At 41.4% G+C, this 22,111-nt stretch overlaps 1 protein-coding gene across 2 annotated transcripts in view; it reads right to left on the bottom strand.

The window, feature by feature from the left end:
- Positions 1-1,897: 1,897 nt before the first annotated feature.
- The window catches only part of CFAP206 (cilia and flagella associated protein 206), a 36,875-nt gene continuing 16,661 nt past the window's right edge, over positions 1,898-22,111 (bottom strand). The window contains exons 7-12 of one of the 2 annotated variants that reach the window (XM_073675680.1): positions 15,962-16,081; positions 12,715-12,913; positions 7,988-8,128; positions 6,133-6,326; positions 4,599-4,742; positions 1,898-2,287 (exon numbers count right to left, since the gene is read on the bottom strand). In XM_073675680.1, coding sequence (XP_073531781.1) covers positions 2,054-2,287; positions 4,599-4,742; positions 6,133-6,326; positions 7,988-8,128; positions 12,715-12,913; positions 15,962-16,081 — 1,032 coding nt within the window. In that variant the 3' untranslated portion in view covers positions 1,898-2,053. The remainder of the gene's footprint in view (positions 2,288-4,598; positions 4,743-6,132; positions 6,327-7,987; positions 8,129-12,714; positions 12,914-15,961; positions 16,082-22,111) is intronic. The other variant, XM_073675681.1, reaches the window with a different exon arrangement.

Here is a 22,111-nt window from a genome sequence, read left to right as displayed (position 1 = left end):
GCGGGCAAGAGTCTCTGAGATAGCTGGTGGTCACAGCACGTGACAACGGAGCCTCCGGGCTGGCAAGCAGGCAGGTAACGGAGAAGCGCTCCCAGGTGAGCGGGCAAGCTGGTCCATAGACAGACTGACCGGAGTAGTAAGGCAGACCGTCGGACCTCAGGCAAGCAGGCAGGTAGCTGATATGCGCTCCCAGGTGAGCGGGCAGGCTGGTCCTTAGACAGACTGACAGGAGTAGTAAGGCAGACCGTCGGACCTCAGACTGGCAGACAGGTAACAAGTATTCAGGCAGGAATCAGGCAGGTAACTGGCAGGTAACTGGCAACGGGACCTGAGGGCTGAAGCACAGGTGAGACACAGGTGCAAACAACATTGCTCGGGCACCTCCATTTTGGAGGAGGTGCCTTTTATATGATGAAGTCCTCCGGCCATTGGCCGGGGACTCTTTAGGGCGGCGCGCGCGGCCCCTTTAAGAGGAGGGGAGCGCGCGCGCGCGCGCCCTAAGCACAGGGGCCGGGAAGGAGCGCGCGCCGAGAGCAGAGCAGGAGGAGGACGCCGGGACGGAGCGCGCGCTGACAGCAGAGCGGGGAGAGGACGCCGGGCAGGAGCGCGCGCTGACAGCAGAGCGGGGAGAGGACGCCGGGCACGGAGCAGAGCGGTGAGGGGAGCAGCGTCCCTGCCTAGCAGAGGGCAGGGACGCCAGCGCTACACTATGCATACATTTCCCTTTGCCCCATATGTCCAAAGAGGTGTATTTCAAAGAGTTTGAAGTGTAAGTTATTGTCCCAGATTTACTATGTGATGTCCCCTCCCTGGAGAGGTCTTATGGATTTTAAACTTTTCCTATGACACTGCACTTAAAAATGTAACTGTGTTTTTTTCCTAGCATTTTTTTCAGTCTCCCCATAGAAGCTCATGAAGAAAAACCCACAAATATGCAGGCTGTCTTCAGACGCACAGTGTGCATCAGTTTTCATCACATCACATCCACTTTAGGTGCACAGTTAAAGGGATTGTCCGGCCTTAGGCTGCAAGTCTGCAGTTGCTCTATGTCTTCACTCACTGTGAGGATTCTCTGGTGCTGGTGGCCTGACTGCAAGTATGTGATTTTCACGTGACAACTAGATGGGCGTGGCCTCGCTCAATGCCAGTATATTGAATGAGGCCAGATACAGGGTAGTCAGAATTTGCCTGGAGGTATGCAATTTGCATACTTGTGGTTACATGACCGCCACTCCTGGCACCAGGTAATCATCACAGCACGTAGTGTGTACGATTTGAGGATTCATGAGTCTGCAATCACAGGGTGACTGCAGACTTGCAGCCTAAAGCCAGACAACCCCTTTAAATGCAGCAGATTTTTTGCACACAAAAAAATGCAGCATTTACATTACATGGGACCACGGCCTAGGAAAGGATTTTTTTTTTCTTACCGACATGTAAACACCCTTAGGCCAAGATCACATGATCATATTTTCTTTCATAGTGCTGTATGTGAAAAAACGGACAGCAATCAGACCAATGTTATTCAATGGGGCAGAGCAGATGAGCAGTTTTTTTCAGGGACCAATTCTGTGCGTTAAGAAAAAAATAAATAAATTGCAGCATGCGCTAGTTTCTTCCATATGTCAGCTGAAACTCCCTTCCAAGTCTGTTCCGTATAGCATTCAATTTTAACAGATACATTGCAATTCTTAAAATGGGAAACTCTAGTTAGTCTTGTAAATTTTTAATACAATGGATGCCATATGGTAAAGTGAGAAAAAAAAAATATTCATTTTTTTTCTGGATGAAACTCGGACAATTTTTTATATGGTGGTGTGAACTCAGCCTTAATAGTGTAAAACACTTAACAGTAGGATTCTTCTTGTTCACATAATTACACATAAACCAGTCTGTGTATTGTAAAGGTATAAGCTTTATTCTGTACTTTGTATGTGGTGCAGACGGCAACAGAACAATTCTGTAAATCACATAACATCTTCTTCTTTCTTCTTGTACTTCAGTAAGAACCACAATGACTTCCAAGTGTCCGTGTCTAGGGTATGACCTGAACTTAGGATTCCTCCACATCTCTTGTCAGATTAACCCTAACCATGTTTGTAGGTTTCGATAACCCACAACCGCGTAGCCCTGACAGAAAGACCTGAGGCTTTGGCACATTGCTGGCGCTATCCCGTTTTGTTTGTGTGCCTGCTTGTTTCGGGAGATACACCTGACTGAAGTTCTCTCGTCTCATGTGGCTGCCATGTGTCTGCATAGAATGCGTCACCTTCTGTCGCAAATTCGTCTGTAAGAGAAAGAATGAATATGAAAACTTTGCTAGAAATCAGCACCCCGAATCTCACCATCGTGCACAATGTATCTGGTAGTTGGTCGACATTATTTAGTCATTTTTTTTCATTTTTAGGAGGGATACAACTGTATGAACGCATGAACAAGGATTAGCATAATTAAAGTGTATGCTCATGGTGTAACCCTGACCAGTTTATGCATATGCTTCCTATCTTGTCCGTGTCCCTATTGTCAGGATGAAATATAAATACACTTCATGTCACCAATAAAGCCAAAGCAGTGATTAAATTAAATTATCCGCATCAAGAGGAAAGGGTATGATAGTACTTTGTGCTCCTCCTAAGATCTAATTTCACATGGTTTACTATCCCGGATAGTAGGGATAATGAAAATGGGTACTCAATGATCCCGTAAGTCAGTTGGATATACGACGGAATCTCCTCTTGTGCAACGCGTGTTGCAGTACAGTCTGAAATAGTTTTGCTCCATTAGGGGGTGATAACCCGGCAAATGAAGAATTGAGCTGACATGGGCTGCTCTCTTCTATGTTTTTGATGATTGTGGATCGCACTGGTGTGTTGCGGTCCTGAGTGGGAAGAAAGCCTATGACCACACCGGGTAATTGTGGCTAGGTGTGGGAGATCACGTCACTTACTCCGCCCATCGGTGACCCCGTCACGTGATCGCGGGTCACTGATGGGTGGGCATGACAACCCTGGGTCTGCAGCAGACCCCAGTGGTTGTCATGTAATGATCACTATGATCGTCACCTAGTGGTCGGCGCTCATAGCACAGACGCATTTCTGCTACATAGAGGTGATCTGCTCATCACCTCTATGTAGCAGAGGCAATCGGACAGTTGCTGCTTTTAGTCTCCTATGGAGACTATAGAGGCAAGCATAAAGTGTAAAAAAATGTTTTTAAAAATATTAAAAAAATTAAAAAAATATAAAAGTTTAAATCACCCCCCTTTTGCCCCATTCAAAATAAAATAATAAAAAATAAACCCCACATACATATATTTGGTATCGCTGCGTTCAGAATCGCCCGATCTATCAATATAAAAAAAAAAATTAATCCGATCGGTAAACGGTGTAATGAGAAAAAAATTCCAAACGCCAGAATTACGTTTTTTTGGTTGACGCAACATTGCAATAAAATGCAATAACGGGCGATCAAAATATCGGATCTACCCCAAAATAGTATCAATAAAAACGTCAGCCCTGTGCACAAAAAATAAGCCCTCACCCGGCCCCAGATCCTGAAAAATGGAGACGCTATGGGTCTCGGAAAATGGCGCCATTTTTTTTTTTTTTTAACAAACTTTGGATTTTTTTTTCACTACTCAAATAAAAAAGAACCGATAAATGTTTGGTGTCTACGAACTCGTAATGATCTGGAGAATAAGAATAGTGAGTCAGTTTTAGCATCCAGTGAACGTGGAAAGAAAAAAAAACAAAAAACAACTGTGGAATTGCATTTTTTTTGCAATGTCACCGCACTTGGAATTCTTTTCCCGTTTTCCAGTACACGATATGGTAAAACTAGTAATGGTGTTTAAAAGTACAACTCGTCCCACAAAAAATAAAAACGCTATGGCTCTGTTAACAAGGGGAGCAAAAAACAAAATTGCAAAAACGGTTAAACCCCAAGACAAGCATCTTTAGCACTTAATAAAGCACCTTTGGCTGTTATAACCTGCTACAAACATGTCACTTAGTCAGACACAAGCTTGCGGCAGTGTTTATGAGGAATCTTCACTAATTCTTCATGGACAGTGACCTCCAGTTCTCCGCACTGAGATTTCCAACCCCTGCAGTAGTCGGTAAAGTGTTGTGTTGAGCTATTTAAATTATTCTTACATGACTGGTGTATTGGAAACAGCAAAACATTTATAAATTTTGCTAAGACACCTAATTTGCAATGGGGGTTGAATAATTTTGATGACAATTGTAACTATATTGTGAATTGCTCAGCAAAGTTCCGAGAGCTAATTTAGCTTTTAGACCGTGTACAATACATAGGCTACCGCATTTGGTATTATTATTATTATTTATTATTATAGCGCCATTAATTCCATGGTGCTTTACATGTGAAAATACATAGACATTACGTTATAACCCCTCCTGGGTCAGTGGAAATTTACTACCAACCATAGAGTAATCATTACTGAAGAAATGTCACTACGGGCAGAACCCCACCACCTCCCCCCACACACGCACAAAAATTAAGTATCTCTATTCTGCTGCTGTTCATATGTATACTCTATTTTACCGTAATATTTCAGAACATAAGTATTTACAAACCAGTTTGATTGCTTTTCTCCGCAGTTCCCATTCATTCCACTCATAGGACTTCACAATGTTGGTTTCCAGGATGTGTGTATCGGTTTGTGTGCTGCTATTGCATTTAGTGATTGGCTTCATCAGTAGTTTTTCAGCAGCCTGAGCCTGTTAGGAAGATAATGGTTATTGTGTCCTCACACCGAGGGGCCGATACATCAAAGTGTTTATGGCAGGAAATGCTTTGTAAAGTCAGAATTTTTTTTCTTCCATTTTTGCGACTGTTCCGCCAATGTGTTTGAAGCATGAGCGGGACGCGGGAATGGCACCGCCAGTCTGTCTAATTTATTATCAGCTCCCTGATTGGAGCGAGATTTATAACGACGCACGGGGAGGCGAACACCACTGGTAAGATGCACCCGATTCATTAAGTGGGGTGCACCTCTTAAAGAATCAGGCGATACTTACTCCACCATCTCCCTTCATTAAGACTTATGTGATTAATCAAGGCCTTTGTCTGTTTTGCTGAGTTTTTAAAACAGAAACGCTCCAAAATCCTGGGCAAAAACTTAGTTTCCAGTTGATAGACTACATGAAGACTCAGTGTGAACACACCCTTACATGGTGACACTAGTCACACACAAATCTGTTCCAAGGGTAGTAGACAACTATTTGAAGTCTTATCCTAGTGACAAAGTAACAACTAGAAATGTGTTCTCTATAGATGCTAAAATTGGAGGGTGAAATCTGCTGTGAAAGTCCGCAGCATAAATTGACCTGATGCCAATGACAAATCCGCAGCGAAGGTCATTTTCCACTGAAGGTTTTTTTTTCATTAGGAAAATACATTGTACACCATTGTGTACATACCTAATTTTGATGGCCTTAAAAACCCTTTATCATCTTACTTTCATGCCAAATCAATATTTAAAGGGGTTCTCTAATATATATTTAAATTTCACAGGGAAAGTGAAGCCTAAAGAAAAAAAAAATAAGACCTTCTGTAATTCCCACCAGAATCGGCTCCAGTGCTGCCACGCCAACAGTCTCCACCGGACTAGAAGGAATGATGGCTCGACCACGAGTGACCCAACCACTGATTGGCTGCAGAGTTAGGCGACTGGTGGTAGAGATAACTTCTGGACTGGGCGGGATTGCTGGGCTTGCAGTACTGGAGCATAGGGCGGATTATAGTGGTATATACTGCATATTCTTCTTTTTTTCATCTGTGAAGTTTAAACCAATCGATAAAGATCCCTTTAACATAATCAGAGTCATATTTTATCTGTGAGGCCCCATTCAACTACCAATGATGTTCTCCTGCCTTCAATCTAATGATACCTACAAGGAGTTAAGTCTCCTTCCAGACCTGACTGGTCATAGACATTATTTCACAAGTTGGTCTGTGAGAGAACAAGAAGGACAGGTGCAGGAGGACCAAAAACGTTAATATTCCAGGTATGGCCTAACACTCTATACGTGTGTGCATGGACATTTTATTTGCACCTCAAACATCTTAATGTCACACAGTAATATGTAACCTATGAAATCTACATACCTGAGAATAAGGTGTGATGGCGGAGAACTGTTGGTGAAGCTCCAATAACTGGATCAGCTCTGCACACTGTTTGGCTTTTTCTCCAATTAAAGTGATGTAGTAATCCGGATCCCGAGAGAACCTAGAGGCGGCTTCCTTGGAGCTGAAGACGTAATATCCTTCTCGGTGCTTTAGAATACCAATGTCTGGGTTCCCTGATTTAGATCAGAATGCATTAACTTATCATCCTTATATACGTACAAATCAAAACTCTTCCATTACTGACAGTTTATGAAATGCATGTCAGTAGGATCAACCCTCCTAAGCCGTCTATATGGACATGTAGGTCACAGGAAGCTGAATAAAGTGAAATCTTGAGATCTGCGATCCAATGTGTTATTCCAGAGAAATCCACGGTTTTTAAACATGTAAAAGAACTGCTAAGATCTATGAGCAGGACACTAGATGGGCAGAAATTAGATGAAAAGAGGCATTGCCGGTGCAGGCACTTAGATCGGAGGGCAGAGTGTCAGTCATTACATAAGACATTGGATCGTAGATATGACGGTATCCCTTTATTCAGCTTCCTATGACCTACGTGCCCATATAGACGACTTAGAAGGATTGATCCTACTGACAGATTCCCTTTAAACCAGTGGAAAACTGCTACAACTATTCACACTGGTTTAAAAGAAGCATACATTCATTTAAGGGGGGCACGCCTCTAACTTTTCGACTGTCCATTGACCAAAAAAATGACAATTATACTACCTGTGAGCTGCCATGAATTTCAGCTACAATGTATGCCACTTTTCTGGCATTGATGATGGTAAAGTTGTCAAGTGGCGACAAATTTGAAAAAAAAGTGTCAGGCCTGGCACAAAAAGTCGCAAAATTTCACACAAAATACCACATGTGACAGAATTTTTTTTACTCCAGTTTTCTTGAGTAGAAGGGATAATACGTTCACCCCATTGTGCTGTTTGTTAAAGGGAATCTGTCAGCAGGTTTTTGCTGCGTAATCTGAGAGCAGCATTATGTAGAGGCTGAGACACTGATTCCAGCAATGGATCCCTTACTGGGCTGTTTGCTACAGCTTCAATAAAATCAGTGTTTTATCAACAGAAGATTATCACTAGAGGACTAATTGTCTCGTGCCATGAAGTCCTCCTGCTCTGTGTTGCCACGCCCCCAACACTGATTGGAAGCTTTCTGCCTATGCACAGTGTACACAGAAAGCTGCCAATCAGTGGTGTGGGCAGTGTATACAGAGCTCAGCATTCAGAGACCTGGTTGATCTGCAGCAGAAAAGGCATTGATTTTATCAAAATGACAGCAAGCAGACCAGTAAGTGACACATCACTGGAATCTGGGTTTCTGTCCCTACATTATGCTGTTTTCAGATCATATATCAAAAACCTGCTGACAGATCCCATTTAAAACTACAATGGCTCATCTGCAACAAAATTACAGAAACGACAAAACAATACAAGAAAAACAAGACAAAGCAACACAGTATAAACTAGAGAGAACAATAAAAAGGTGGACGCATTGGGTTATGCCTAATGGGCACCGGGCTTGAGGGTGCAGGGCAAATACAGGGAATCAAAAAATAACCCCAGTGTCATGGTCCATGTCACCTGTGCCACTCCATAGCTCAATGTTGAGATGTGTGTCAGAGCTTTATCCCAGATTCTGTCATAATGAAGCACACCTCAGGGATCCGGATGCATTTGATTATAAGTCATCAAGGTCCATTGGGCACCAAGAGTTTCAGTCTTGTAAAGGATCCAGCATGGTGTCAACGGAAGCCACAAAGCTGATATATATAGAGTCATACATTTCATGGGTTGTTCTAGTCAAGCATATATAGTACCTGGCAAGAGAAGCCCATCTCTTGTAGCAACTGTGAAACCACAAAATCCATGGTATTGAATGGGAAGTCGATCATAATTTGCAGTGGTTTCTGGAAAATACCACTCTTGACTACGAAACTCTACGGGATTTACACATACTCCTAAATTAAAGAAAAAAGAGGAATCATCTAAGTATCTTGTCCATACAAAAATGGTTACAACATAAAAAAGTGCCCATACAACGAGTCGACGAGGGACACATAACTATTACAAAGTTTTATTTGGAAGTTGTGGATCCTAAAGAAAGAAGAAAAATAAGTACAAGTGCTTCTCACTAAATTAGAATATCATCAAAAAGTTACATTTATTTCAGTTCTTCAATACAAAAAGTGAAATTCATATTATATAGAGTCATTACAAACAGAGTGATCTATTTAATGCATCAATGCGGTGTGGCATGGAGGCGATCAGCCTGTGGCACTGCTGAGGTGTTATGGAAGCCAAGGTTGCTTTGATAGCAGCCTTCAGCTCGTCTGCATTGTTGGGTCTGGTGTCTCTCAGCTTCCTCTTGACAATACCCCATAGATTCTCTATAATAGATTCTCTATGGGGTTAAGGTCAGGCGAGTTTGCTGACCAATGAAGCACAGTGATACTGTTGTTTTTAAACCAGGTATTGGTACTTTTGGCAGTGTGGACAGGTGCCAAGTCCTGCTGGAGAATGAAATTTCCATCTCCAAAAAGCTTGTCGGCAAAGGGAAGCATGAAACGCTCTAAAATTTCCTGGTAGACGTCTGCACTGACTTTGGTCTTGATAAAACACAGTGGACCTACACCAGCAGATGACATGGCTCCCCAAACCATCACTGATTGTGGAAACTTCACACTAGACCTCAAGCAGCTTGGATTGTGGCCTCTCCACTCTTCCTCCAGACTCTGGGACCTTGATTTCCAGATGAAATGCAAAATTTACTTTCATCTGAAAACACAGACCACTGAGCAACAGTCCAGGTCTTTTTCTCCTTGGCCCAGGTAAGACGCTTCTGGCGTTGTCTATTGGTCATGAGTGGCTTGACACAAGGAATGCGACACTTGTAGCCCATATCCTGGATACGTCTGTGTGTGGTGGCTCTTGAAGCAATGACTCCAGCAGCAGTCCACTCCTTGTGAATCTCCCCCAAATTTTTGAATGGCCTTTTCTTAACAATCCTTTCAAGGCTGCGGTTATCCCGGCTGCTTGTGCACTATTTTCTACCACACTTTTTTCTTCCACTCAACTTTCCTTTAATATGCTTGGATACAGCACTCTGAACAGCCAGCTTCTTTAGCAATGACCTTTTGTGGCTTACCCTCCTTGTGGAGTGTGTCAATGACTGCCTTCTGGACATCTGTCAAGTCAGCAGTCTTCCCCATGATTGTGGAGCCTACTGAAACAGACTAAGGGACCTTTGTAAACACATCAGAAGCCTTTGCAGGTGTGTTTTGTTAATTATTCTAATTTACTGAGATAATGACTTTTGTGTTTTCATTGGCTGTAAGCCATAATCATCAATATTAATAGAAATAAACACTTGAAATAGATCACTCTGTTTGTAATGACTCTATATAATATATGAGTTTCACTTTTTGTATAGAAGAACTGAAATAAATTAACTTTTTGGTGATATTCTAATTTAGTGAGAAGCACCTGTAAGTATCATTAGTTTGTCTTAAAGGGGTTATCCACTACTTGAATAAGTCATTCTTAAATGCCTGAGCCCCTCAGAGTAAAATAAGAAGTTTATTCTCACGTCCCACACCTTCATCATTCTAGCAATGTCCACATTGGGTTTCCCAGCGCTCGCCTGACATTGCAGCCATCCAGCAGTCACTGGCTGGCTGCGGCTCATCAATATTCCATCGGACGTCCATCCTGACAAAATACTAGAGGCTGCAGCCTATCAGCAGCTAAGAACTGGCTGGAGCAGACCTGTGATAAAGCTATGGAACTCAAGCACTGGGAGGCCCGGCGCCGACATTGCTGGAACAGCGTCAGTGAGGGAAAGCAGTGTAAGATTTTATTTCACTCAGGAAACTTTGACATTCAAAAAGCGACTGTCCAAGTAGTGGACAACCCCTTTAAGAAGATGCAGCAATAATGACATCAACTGCATGTGTGAACCTGACCTTAAAGTGCATGTCTTCTAAAATATGGAAGGCTTTTATTTTTAAATGGTCACTGTTGTCTCAACAAACTTTCTATAAATCAATAGAAGTAAGGAGAAACTTTGTAATAAAACTTATCAGAGAAATCTGCTTCTTTCTCCACTCATAAGCTTCTTTTCATTCCCAATTGCTACCCCTCAGCTCATCAATCACTCAAAAAACAGCTCAAATTCATCCATGTTAAAACAAGTCAGACTCAGTAAGGTGTCAGATGAGAGCTGATTTTTGAAGTCTATGAAAAGGGGAGGAGGAAGAGGAGAGAAAAACAGAGTGATAGAGTGGCAGGGAAACACAGAGAACTGCTGCATGGTTCCTAACTGTTTATATCATCTCAGTGCTGGATTCACAGTTACGCTGCTTACTACTGCTGTATAATGCTCTCTATGCCGCTGCTACTTCTGAAGATATGATACATACAGACGGCAAACCAGAAATCAACCATGTCTTAGTGTACTGTGTATAAGTTATATCACAGCAGCTACTATCTACCCACTATATCAGAGACAACTGGAAACAATTTATATACCCTGCAGAGGGGAAAGTTTATCAACTTATCAATTCCATTGGTGTCAGAAACTCAAAAATATAATCAAAACTACAAAACATTTTGAACAGTGTCATAATGATGTGACTGGTTTACTGCAAACCTATAAGCTGCACAATAGTACTTATACTATGCAAAATATCAGGTCTCTTTTTAAGGGTCTCACGTTAAACTTTCTAATCTTTGAACAAATTAAACTGAGTAGAGATTTCCGGCTACTTATTGTTAGCAATGTAACCAGTAATTTTGGACATAAAATAATTTATTTGAATCAAAGGGAACTTGTCACCTAATTCATGCTGGCAAAACTACGGGCAGCATTAATCAGAGCATTTCACAGAAAATACACTTTAAAAGGTTCGGTCGGAGGCAGTGCCAGACTAGTGTAGTCTATGAACACGGTCGCCGGCCGGACCTCCAAACGCCGTAGAGTTTCAAAGAAAAATATCCCTGGCAATAATCATGAAGCAAGACTGATTCATGGTGCCCTTAGTTGGGGCAGCATGATTCAGGTGACAGGTTCCCCTTAATTCAAATTGATTTTTTTATGTGCAAAATTACTGGTCACATAGCTAACAATAGCAATATCTATATCTGGTTTCCAGTTGTCTCTGAGCTAGTGGGTGGAGAGTAGCTGCTATGATGTCTCCCATACACTGTACACCAAAACATGAGCGATTTCTGCTTTGCCGTCTGTGCGTATCACATCTTCATAAGTAGCAGCAGCAGCATGGAGGACATTATACAGCAGTACTAAGCAGTTTAGCTGTGAATCCAGCACTGAGATGATATAAACATTTATGAACCCTGAAGTGTTCTGTGTGTGTCTCCCTGCCTCTCTAGCGCTCAATTTCTCTCTCCTCCCATTTTCATAGACTTCAATAGGCACTTCTAATCTGATACCTTATTGAGCTGGCAGTCCATCTTGTTTTAACATAGATCAGTGTTTTCCAAACTCCAGTCCACAAGGCCCTCAAAACAGATCATGTTTTCAAGAATTCCTTCGTGTTGCACAGCTGAGAGAACCTGCAGCAATTCCTGATGCCTTGATAATAACTCCTTCACCTGTGCAACACTAATGAAATCCTGAAAACATGATCTGTTGGGGGCCGTGAAGACCGGAGTTTGGGAAACACTGACGTAAATGGAAGTCAGCTGCTGTTTTGAGTTAATGATGAGTTTAGGATGTTGAATCCCTCCGAACCGCAACATTTGATTAACAGATCTCTCTCATAGCGAGACACCTGTCAATCACATAGAGAATCTTTTTTATATACAGTGCCTTGAATAAGTATTCATACCCAGTGAACTGTTCCACATTTTTTCACCTTACACCCACAAACATAAAATGTATTTTATGTGATATACCAAAACAAAGTAGCAAGTATTTGTGAAGTGTAAAAGAAATGATACATGGTTTTCTAAATATTTAAAAAATATAAATCTGAAAATTGTGATGTGCAGGACCACCTTTTGCTGCAATTACTGCGATAAGTCTTTGACGTATGTCTTTACTTTCTTTGCACATCTAGAGGCTGACATTTTTGCCCATTCTTCTTTGCAAGCAAGCTTTAGCTCAGGTAGATTGGATGGAGAGCGCCTGTGAACAGCAATTTTCAAGTCTGGATACAGCTTCTCAATGGGATTTAGGTCTGCACTGTGACATTCACACACATGAATATGCTTTAATCTAAACCATTCCATTGTAGCTCTGGCAGAATGTTTAGGGGCGTTGTATTTAGCTCCATCCATCTTACCATTAACTCTGACCTACTTCCCTGATCTCGGCTGAAGAAAAACATTCCCACAGCATGATGCTGCCACCACCATGTTTGACGGTGGGGATGGTGTTTTCAAAGTGATGTGCAGTGTTAGTTTTCTGCCACACATGCCGCTATGTTTTGCATTTAGCCCAAAAAATTCTATTTTGATCTCATCTGACCAGAGCACTTCATACCTTGGATTTAGCAATACACCAGCCTCAATGCACAGAAGTTACCTGCACTCTCTTTAATCCTTTCTTCATCAGATTTCACAGGTAAATCACTGAGAAATGGTTGGATGATGCGTGCAGGAAAGAGCTCTTCGTGAAGTTCCAGAAATGGTTGCAGATTTGCAGTCATATTACTAAGGACACTTAACAATACAATTTCATCTTGGAAGCTGTTCCACAGCTTAGACAATGAGATAAAAAGTGGCTGAAAGAAATGAATGCAACTGGTTTTTAAATAATAATAATAATTTTTATTTTTATAGCGCCAACATATTCCGCAGCACTTTCCAATTTTAGGGGGGACTTATACAAACAATACAGAATAAGCATTTCTCAAATCAAAAAGGAGTAAGGGCCGTGCTCGCAAGCTTACAGTCTATGAGGAAATGGGGGAGACACAAAAGGTAAAGTGTACATATATTGTATAATGCAGCCTTGATATACTAAATAGGATAATAATAATACATGGACTGGTCGCCTGCCAGTATGTGTACAGTCCTGAACAAGGCTATTAAGTACATGGATGGTATGAACATGAAATTGAAGAAGATTTTAATATGGGGGAAAACTGGGATGGGCAGGTAGTGTGTTTAGGCGATACGCCAGGTGAGTGGTGACAGCTGGAGAAAGGGACTGAAGGAGATGTGAGGGAATAGGGTCACTGGTGCAGGTAGTAGGGCGAGAAGATGCAAGGAGCCTGATCACTTCATCTTCCGTGACTGGTTCGAAGTCAGAAAAGTGAGCAAGATACAATGTGGCGGGGGAGAGCATGCATAACGTTTGGGGATTGGGAGAAAATTTCCTGTCGGATATGGTCAATTTTTTCTTTGAAATAATTGGCCAGATCGTCAGCGCTAAGGTCGGTGGTCGGGGCCTGTGGTGTTTGATTGAGGAGAGAATGAAACGTGTCAAAGAAGCGTTTAGGATTATTGGAAAGTGAGATGATGAGATTGTTAAAGTAGGTTTGTTTGGAGAGGTGAAGGGCAGAGTTAAAGGTTTTCAGCATAAATTTATAATGGAGGAAATCTTCGGCAGATTAGATTTTCTCCACAGCCTTTCAGCGCACCTGGAGCACCTCTGGAGAAGATGTGTTTGAGGCGTGTGCCAGGGTTGTCGCCGTCTATGCCGAATTCTTCTTTGTGTAGGAGGTGCGGCTTCATCCAGGGCGCATAGCAATATTTCATTATAATGCTTCAATGCAGAGTCGGGACATGAGAGGAAGGAGATTGGGGCCAATGATGATTGCAACTTTTTCATAAATTTCTGGGTGTTAATGGCGCGTATATTTCTATAAGTGTGGAAAGTGGGGGTTTCTTGAGTAGCCTCACAGTTCTTGACAGAGAATGAAAGAAGATTATGGTCAGAGAGTGGAAGGGGAGAGTTAGTAAAGTCATGTACTGCGCAAAGCCGGGAGAAGATCAGGTCCAATGTGTTCCCGTCTTCATGTGTAGGAGAATCAGCAAGCTGTGAAAGGCCAAAGGAGGAGGTTAGGGATAAAAGATGAGTGGCAGATGGGGAAAGAGAATCGCCAATTGGGATGTTAAAATCTCCCATGATTAGAGTGGGGATGTCACAGGATAGAAAACTTGGAAGCTAGGCAGCAAAGTGATCCAGGAACTGACGGGAGGGACCTGGAGGGTGATAGACAACCGCCACTCGCAGGGAGAAGGGCCGGTAGGGTCTGACTGTGTGGGCCTCAAAAGAAGGGAAGATAAGGGAGAGTACTGGGGGGATAACCTGAAAAGTACATTTTGTTGTCAGGTCTCGGGGTATGAGAGAAGTGTAGGCCACCATAGGAGAGAGCTGCAGCGGCGGTGGTGTCTGACTGCTGGATCCAGGTTTCGGTGAGAGCCAGAAGGTTGAGGGAATTAGAGAGGAAAAAGTCATGGATGTAAGAGAGTTTATTACATGCTGAGTGCGCATTCCAAAGGGCACAGTTGAATGAGACAGAAGATATGCAGGGAATATTAATGAGATTAGCAGGGTTTCTGAATGTAACAGGGAAAGAGTTAGTGTTATTATTACTGGAGCGTCTTGGATTAGGAGAAATATCACCTGCGACTAAGAGAAGGAAGATACAGAGAGTGAGCAGATGGTTGAGTGATTTGTGAGAGCGTTTCCTGTGTTGTATGGTGGGAATGAATGGATCTGTGTGGTATAACATTGTGAAGAGAGCATGACAGCTGTACATAGGAGAAGAGAGGAGAGAGGGGTTAATATGGATGAAGTGTGCCGAATTTGTGGGAGAATGGTGAATGTGGATGACTGTAGCAGCCAGAAAGTAAATGGCACAAATACAAATGGTGAATGCTGTTTGCAAAACAGATGACCTGGAACCAAGTTTGTTTAATTGTCTTGCATGTCTTACCTGTCTCCTGCCCTGTCCAACTGCCATATCTAACTGCCGTGGCACTTTGATAAACTATGGCACTTCGATAAAGTATGCATAAATGCTATATGCATAAATGCCCCCACATAAATGCTGCCCCTTGACTATGTCTCAATATATAGAGACGCATCTGCTTAGATCTACGCAGATTTAACTCGTTAGCAATCAATCAATATAATGTAATGCACAGACTGTAAACGATAGTTAAATCTTTCACTACATTAGAACATTTTATTAGTATATACTAAGGAATAAGATATCTAAAATGGTACTCATGTGTATTAACATCATAGGAAGTTGGGCTTTGCCACACTCATATACATTTACATCATGGTGATGGTGCAATCAGATAATCTTGACAGCTTTATTATAGAGTTGACACCTCGCGCAACACCTAGGGTTTGAGATAAGTGAACGAGAAAATAGATGTTGTTTGGTCACCTTGCCCCCTAAAGAATTGAATAAAATGTGATCAAAAAGCCTCTTGAACCCCAAAATAATACCAAAAAAGCAACAACAACCACAGAATTGAAATGTAGAGTATATGTTCATAGTGACCAGGACTGAACATATAGACATCTGCTCTCCACCGAATGTCATAGTTGTCTTATTTTCTGCTGCAGGAAATATAAAATGGAGCAGTCCTCCAGAGTACATACGGTCTTGTGTAAACAGGGCTTAACACTATTGTTGTGAATGGCTTTAGTTTGTCTTCTATTGTTGTGAATGGCTCTATTATGCCCTCCATTGGTGTTCTGGCCTTGGTTAAGACATACCATGAAGAAAGTATGTGTCAATGTAAAGAATGTTTCTTTTACTTTTTACCTTAATAAAGCAAAGAAACTCTGTGTTGTGTGTACTTACATAGACCTGTGCAGTGGGGATTGCAGTCTTTGACTGTACTGTGGCTTTCAACTGTTCCATTTGTGCTCCGTACTGTTTGTCCATCACTTCCAGCTGTTGTGCACAAGTGATGACATCTGACTACAAAGCAGTAGATAAGATATATAATCACCCTATAATATCATACTACACCTAACAGCATATTTAGCGTGCATTTATACAACACATTTGTAACAAAAAGCACCATATCTGCAGCAAAAATCACTGGATTTTTTTGCGGGGTCAATAAGATACAGTTATGCAAAATACATAAACTGCATTATTAGAGTTTTTTTTTATCTTGTTCTGTTTTTTGCGGACATGTAATAAAGCTATGGGAGAAAAAAATGTTATTATTTTTTTTGTTTTCAAAGTGAAAAAAGGCATGTGAAGTTGATTGCATGCATTGGTTTAGTTTTTGACGTTACAACTTGTGATCACAGTGGAAAACTGAATTCACACCTGAACCGTACACTACTTAAAACAACAGATTCTAAAAAGCATTATTTAAAAAAAATGTATGATTTAGAAAAATGCACCAAAAATCACTAAGCTAGAGCTCATACATGTTTAGGTCTACACAGCAGGAGCTTATTAATGAAAGGTGAAAGAAGCCCAGAAAATGAAAGACAAAACTGAGTTTCTGTCCCGACTTTATTCTTCTCCAGATGGAGCTGCATAAACTTGGTGACAAACTCCCTTTAACCTCTTCCCAATATGAGATGTATATGCCTTGTGAGGGTACGGGGTCCAGGAGAGGGTACAGTAGCTAAGTTTCCTCCATAAACTGTATGACGCCAGCTGTGTTGTACATTCAGCACCTGACTATAGCAGCAGTGATGGAAACTAACATAGATACCAAATCATCTGACCGTATATTAAGTGTCGTAAAAATAAAACCCGAAAAATAATGGCGGTATTGTGTTTTTTTCCCCCATTTCACACAGCATTACATTGTTTCCCCATTTTTCAGTACAGTGCGTGGTAAAGTGAATGGTATTGTTTAAAACTATAATTCGTCCTGCAAAAAAAAACAAGTTCTCATAAAGCTATAGTTGATGAAAACAGTTGACAGCAAAAAAATAAAGGAAACTTGGAAAATAGGCTTCAATGGGTTAAACTACTATTTAGGCTTAAACACCAGGGCTGTGGAGTCGGAGTTGGTGTCCATTTTGGTGGAGTCGGAGTCGGAATCAAAGGCGGTATAAAATGGACCGACCCCGACTCCAACTCCTAAAATATATAATAAATTGGGTACAGCAGTACAATGCAGTTTGTGGGGAATATATTTTCATAAGACTTTGGGAAAGTTCTGAAATGTCCTATAAATGTCTGTCCTATTCCTGATCTAAGGGTCTAGACTTTTAGCTGAGATGAATCTGAGCTACAGTAAATTTATCACTTAAACATGAGTCATGTATGAGGGAGCCGGAGTTGGTGTCATGGAAATTGAGGAGTCGGAGGTTTGGCTTACCGACTCCACAGCCCCGTTAAACACAGGCTGGTTTATATTTATATGAAAAAAAAAATAAAGCAATAAGACACAACAACAGGGGACAAACTAGAGCCATTCACAACAATGGAGGGCATAGTAGAGCCATTCACAACAATAGAGGACAAACTAAACCAATCACTACATTAGAGGACATACTAAACCAATCACATTAGAGGACATACTAAACCAATCACATTAGAGGACATACTAGAACCATTCACAACATTAGAGGACATACTAAACCAATCACAACATTAGAGGACATACTAAACCAATCACATTAGAGGACATACTAGAACCATTCACAACATTAGAGGACATACTAAACCAATCACATTAGAGGACATACTAGAACCATTCACAACATTAGAGGACAAACTAAACCAATCACATTAGAGGACATACTAGAACCATTCACAACATTAGAGGACAAACTAAACCAATCACATTAGAGGACATACTAGAACCATTCACAACATTAGAGGACATACTAAACCAATCACATTAGAGGACATACTAGAACCATTCACAACATTAGAGGACATACTAGAACCATTCACAACATTACAGGACATACTAGAACCATTCACAATATTAGAGGACATACTAGTATCATTCACAACATTAGAGGACATACTAGAACCATTCACAACATTAGAGGACATACTAAACCAATCACAACATTAGAGGACATACTTAGAACCATTCACAACATTAGAGGACATACTTGTACCATTCACAACATTAGAGGACATACTAGAACCATTCACAACATTAGAGGACATACTAGTACCATTCACAACATTAGAGGACATACTAGAACCATTCACAACATTAGAGGACATACTAGTACCATTCACAACATTAGAGGACATACTTAGAACCATTCACAACATTAGAGGACATACTAGTACCATTCACAACATTAGAGGACATACTAGAACCATTCACAACATTAGAGGACATACTAGAACCATTCACAACATTAGAGGACATACTAGAGCCATTCACAACAATGAAGGGCATACTACAGCCATTCACATGTCTGTGTTCCTTGTGAATGCAAAACAGCTGAATGTGATTTTACACTTGGTGTCACCTAAAAGAGACCATAAGCAATAACCAGGATCTAAACAAACTATTTAAAAACAATATCTATCTCAGGCTATCACCTTTGTAGAATTATATGAAAAAAATATAATTTAAGAAAACAAATGAATATATATGAATGAATAATATATGAAAAAAAAGAAATACAGAAAGAAGGGCATATGATATATTTAAATATTCCAATTTATATAGACTCAAACACCTTTAGATATTGGATAATGTGTGTAAAAATTACTAAGTATCAATTGGACATGATAGCAATAACTAATAATGAAATATTAACTCTTTTTGTTGATTCATGCCACCTGGAAAAATAGTGCCTCCCACTTTCCTGTCAATAAGGTGCATTTTCATGTTGCTACTCCCCTGGTTAGATTAGATGTTAGATGTTGTTTTTAAATAGTTGGTTTTGATCACGGTCATTGCTATTACTCATGGTCTCTTTTAGGTGAAACCAAATGTTACATTTCATTCAGAAAGTTTTGCATTCACTTTGAACGCATTCACCTGCCTGCTTAGCTTCATTCTGTTCAGTTTATACTATGCCAGGACACTTGCAGCATTTGAAACCTGTTGGATTTGTTATTTATTTGTATTGTCTTGTCCAAGTGATGGAATTTTAAAATAATGATATAAATGGACAGCTTTCCCTTGAGAGCTGGAACAATTTACCCTTTTCTCCAACAAAATTTCCAAGGCATTAGATACACCATGGAACACTGTGAAGACGGTCATCAAGAAGTGACTTCAATTTAGCAAAACAGTGACATTACCTTGAAAAAAACTTTCCTGAAAATTTGATGAAAAGACAAGTAGAAAATTTATCCGAGAGGCTTCCAAGGGCCTAATGCAACATTAAAGGAGCTGCAGGAATTTCTGGCAAGTACTGGTTGTATACTGAAGGTGATAACAATCTCCCGTATCCTTCATATGTCTGGTCTGTTGGATAGGATGGCAAGAAGGAAGTCTTTGCTTACAAGGAAAAACATAGAAGCCTGGCTATGTTTTGCCAAAACCTACAAGTCTGCCAAATGCATGTGGGAAAACTTGTTATGGTCTGATGAGACCAAGGTTAAATTTTTTTGGTCGTAATTGCAAAATTCCACAAAGCCAACACTGCACATCACCAAAAGAACACCATACCCAGAGTGAAGCATGGCGGAGGCAGCATGGCAGCATTATGCTTTTTGGCTGTTTTTTTTGGCAGCTGGAACTGGGGGTTTTGGTCAAGATAGAGGGAATTATAAACAGTTCCAAATATTAAAAAAGGGGAAGACTCATAAAAAAGATCGGTTGCATTTCCTAAATTTAAACAATATAAGTATTTATTATGTAACAAACACAAAAACCTAGACAGTACAAATAAGAACATTTAAAAATACACCCATTGCACCAGAACCTATTTCCTAGGCCAAAAACTAGCACTAGGATGCAAGCCATATGACCAGCATGATAAAGAATAGAGCCATATAAATGTAATGAATATCTGAAATTGGCATAAATAGAAACTACCCCTAAAAGTGATGTCCAATATTATTCAATAAAGAAAAAGGTGCAATATACATGTACAGATAATACATAAATAATGCAGCATCAAAATGTATATATAAGAGCTCAGGAGTAACACTGTGCAATAAAGTGCCATGTGCATAGTCACCCAGGTCAATTAGCTCATAGGAAAAGCATCAGCCTACCCACTACTGTGTGCATCTTAAGGCTATGTGCCCACGATGCAGAAATGCTCCGGATTTTTCCTGAGCGTTTCTGCATCTCCCTGGCAGAAAAAACGCATGCGGATTGTACATGCGGATTGTACATGTGTTTTTCCTGCCAGGGACAACCGGAAGTGAAGCGTTTTTCACATGCATTTTCCGAATGCGGGTTGTCAAGCGCTTTCCAATCAATTTTAGCATCACTTGGAAAGTGCGTGACAACTTGGTCACACTATATAAATCCATGCAACCGGCATGGATTTATATAGTGTGACCGTAAAAGAATGGTAAAAAATAAAAAATAAATATTATACTTACCATCAGATGGCCCCCGATGTCCTTATCAGATCCATCCTAGCTTGCCGGCAGCTCGCGATGGTCTAAAAGGACCTGCCATGACGTCATTTAGTCATGTGATGGGTCACGCGACCGCTGACGTCGGCGGTCAGGTGACCCGTCACATGACTAAATGACGTCATGGCAGGTCCTTTTAGACCATCGCGAGCTGCCGGCATGCCAGGACGGATCGGATAAGGACACCGGGGGCCATCAGAAGGTGAGTATAATGTATATTTTTTATTTTATTCTTTTTTTTACAGGTACTATGGTACCCGGGTCTGGAGGAGAGTCTCCTCTTCTCCAAACCCGGGTACCATCCGCACATTAAGCCGCATGATATCCGCATGTGCATATGTAGTGATGCAGATGTCATGCGGTCCAATGCAAGTCAATGGCGGCGAAAACGCCGCGATTTCGCAAAATGATTGGTAGTGCTGCGGATTTTTCTGCAATGATAATCCGCAGCGGAAATTTCCGCAGAATGTGCAGAGCACATGAGGATTACCAGTGGGGAACATGGCAGACCTTCTACCAAGCGTTTTTTAGGCGTTTCTGCAGTGGAATTGCCGCTGCGGAAACGCTTAAAAAACGCATAGTGGGCACACAGCCTTAAGGGCACAGTCAGATGGTTGTATAAATCGAACAGAGATCAGACCGAAATGCTCAGACTCGCCACAGCTCTCCTGTCCCAAGCGTGACAGCTATATAGAAATACACTGCTCAAAAAAATAAAGGGAACACTTAAACAACAGAATATAACTCCAAGTAAATCAAACTTCTGTGAAATCAAACTGTCCACTTAGGAAGTAACACTGATTGACAATCAATTTCACATGCTGTTGTGCAAATGGAATAGACAATAGATGGAAATTATTGGCAATTATCAAGACACCCTCAATAAAGGAGTGGTTCTGCAGGTGGGGACCACAGACCAAATCTCAGTACCAATGCTTTGTTGCTGATGTTTTGGTCACTTTTGAATGTTGGTTGTGCTTTCACACTCATGGCAGCATGAGAATGACTCTACAACCCACAGAAGTTGCTCAGGTAGTGCAGCTCAACCAGGATGGCACATCAATGCGAGCTGTGGCAAGGTTTGCTGTGTCTGTCAGCGTAGTGTTCAGAGGCTGGAGGTGCTACCAGGAGACAGGCCAGTACACCAGGAGACGTGGAGGGGGCCGTAGGAGGACAACAACCCAGCAGCAGGACCGCTACCTCTGCCTTTGTGCAAGGAGGAACAGGAGGAGCACTGCCAGAGCCCTGTAAAATGACCTCCAGCAGGCCACAAATGTGCATGTGTCTGCACAAATGGTTAGAAATCGACTCCATGAGGGTGGTATGAGGGCCCGACGTCCACAGATGGGGGTTGTGCTCACAGCCCAACACCGTGCAGGACGCTTGGCATTTGCCACAGAACACCAGGATTGGCAAAGTCGCCACTGGCGCCCTGTGCTCTTCACAGATGAAAGCAGGTTC

This window comes from Phyllobates terribilis, unplaced genomic scaffold (assembly GCF_046119375.1).
Source record: "Phyllobates terribilis strain yellow unplaced genomic scaffold, ASM4611937v1 Scaffold_3__8_contigs__length_932513732, whole genome shotgun sequence".
Taxonomy (NCBI): domain Eukaryota; kingdom Metazoa; phylum Chordata; class Amphibia; order Anura; family Dendrobatidae; genus Phyllobates; species Phyllobates terribilis.
The sequence above is the reverse complement of the archived record's forward strand: the minus strand, read 5'-3'. Positions and strand labels throughout refer to the sequence as shown.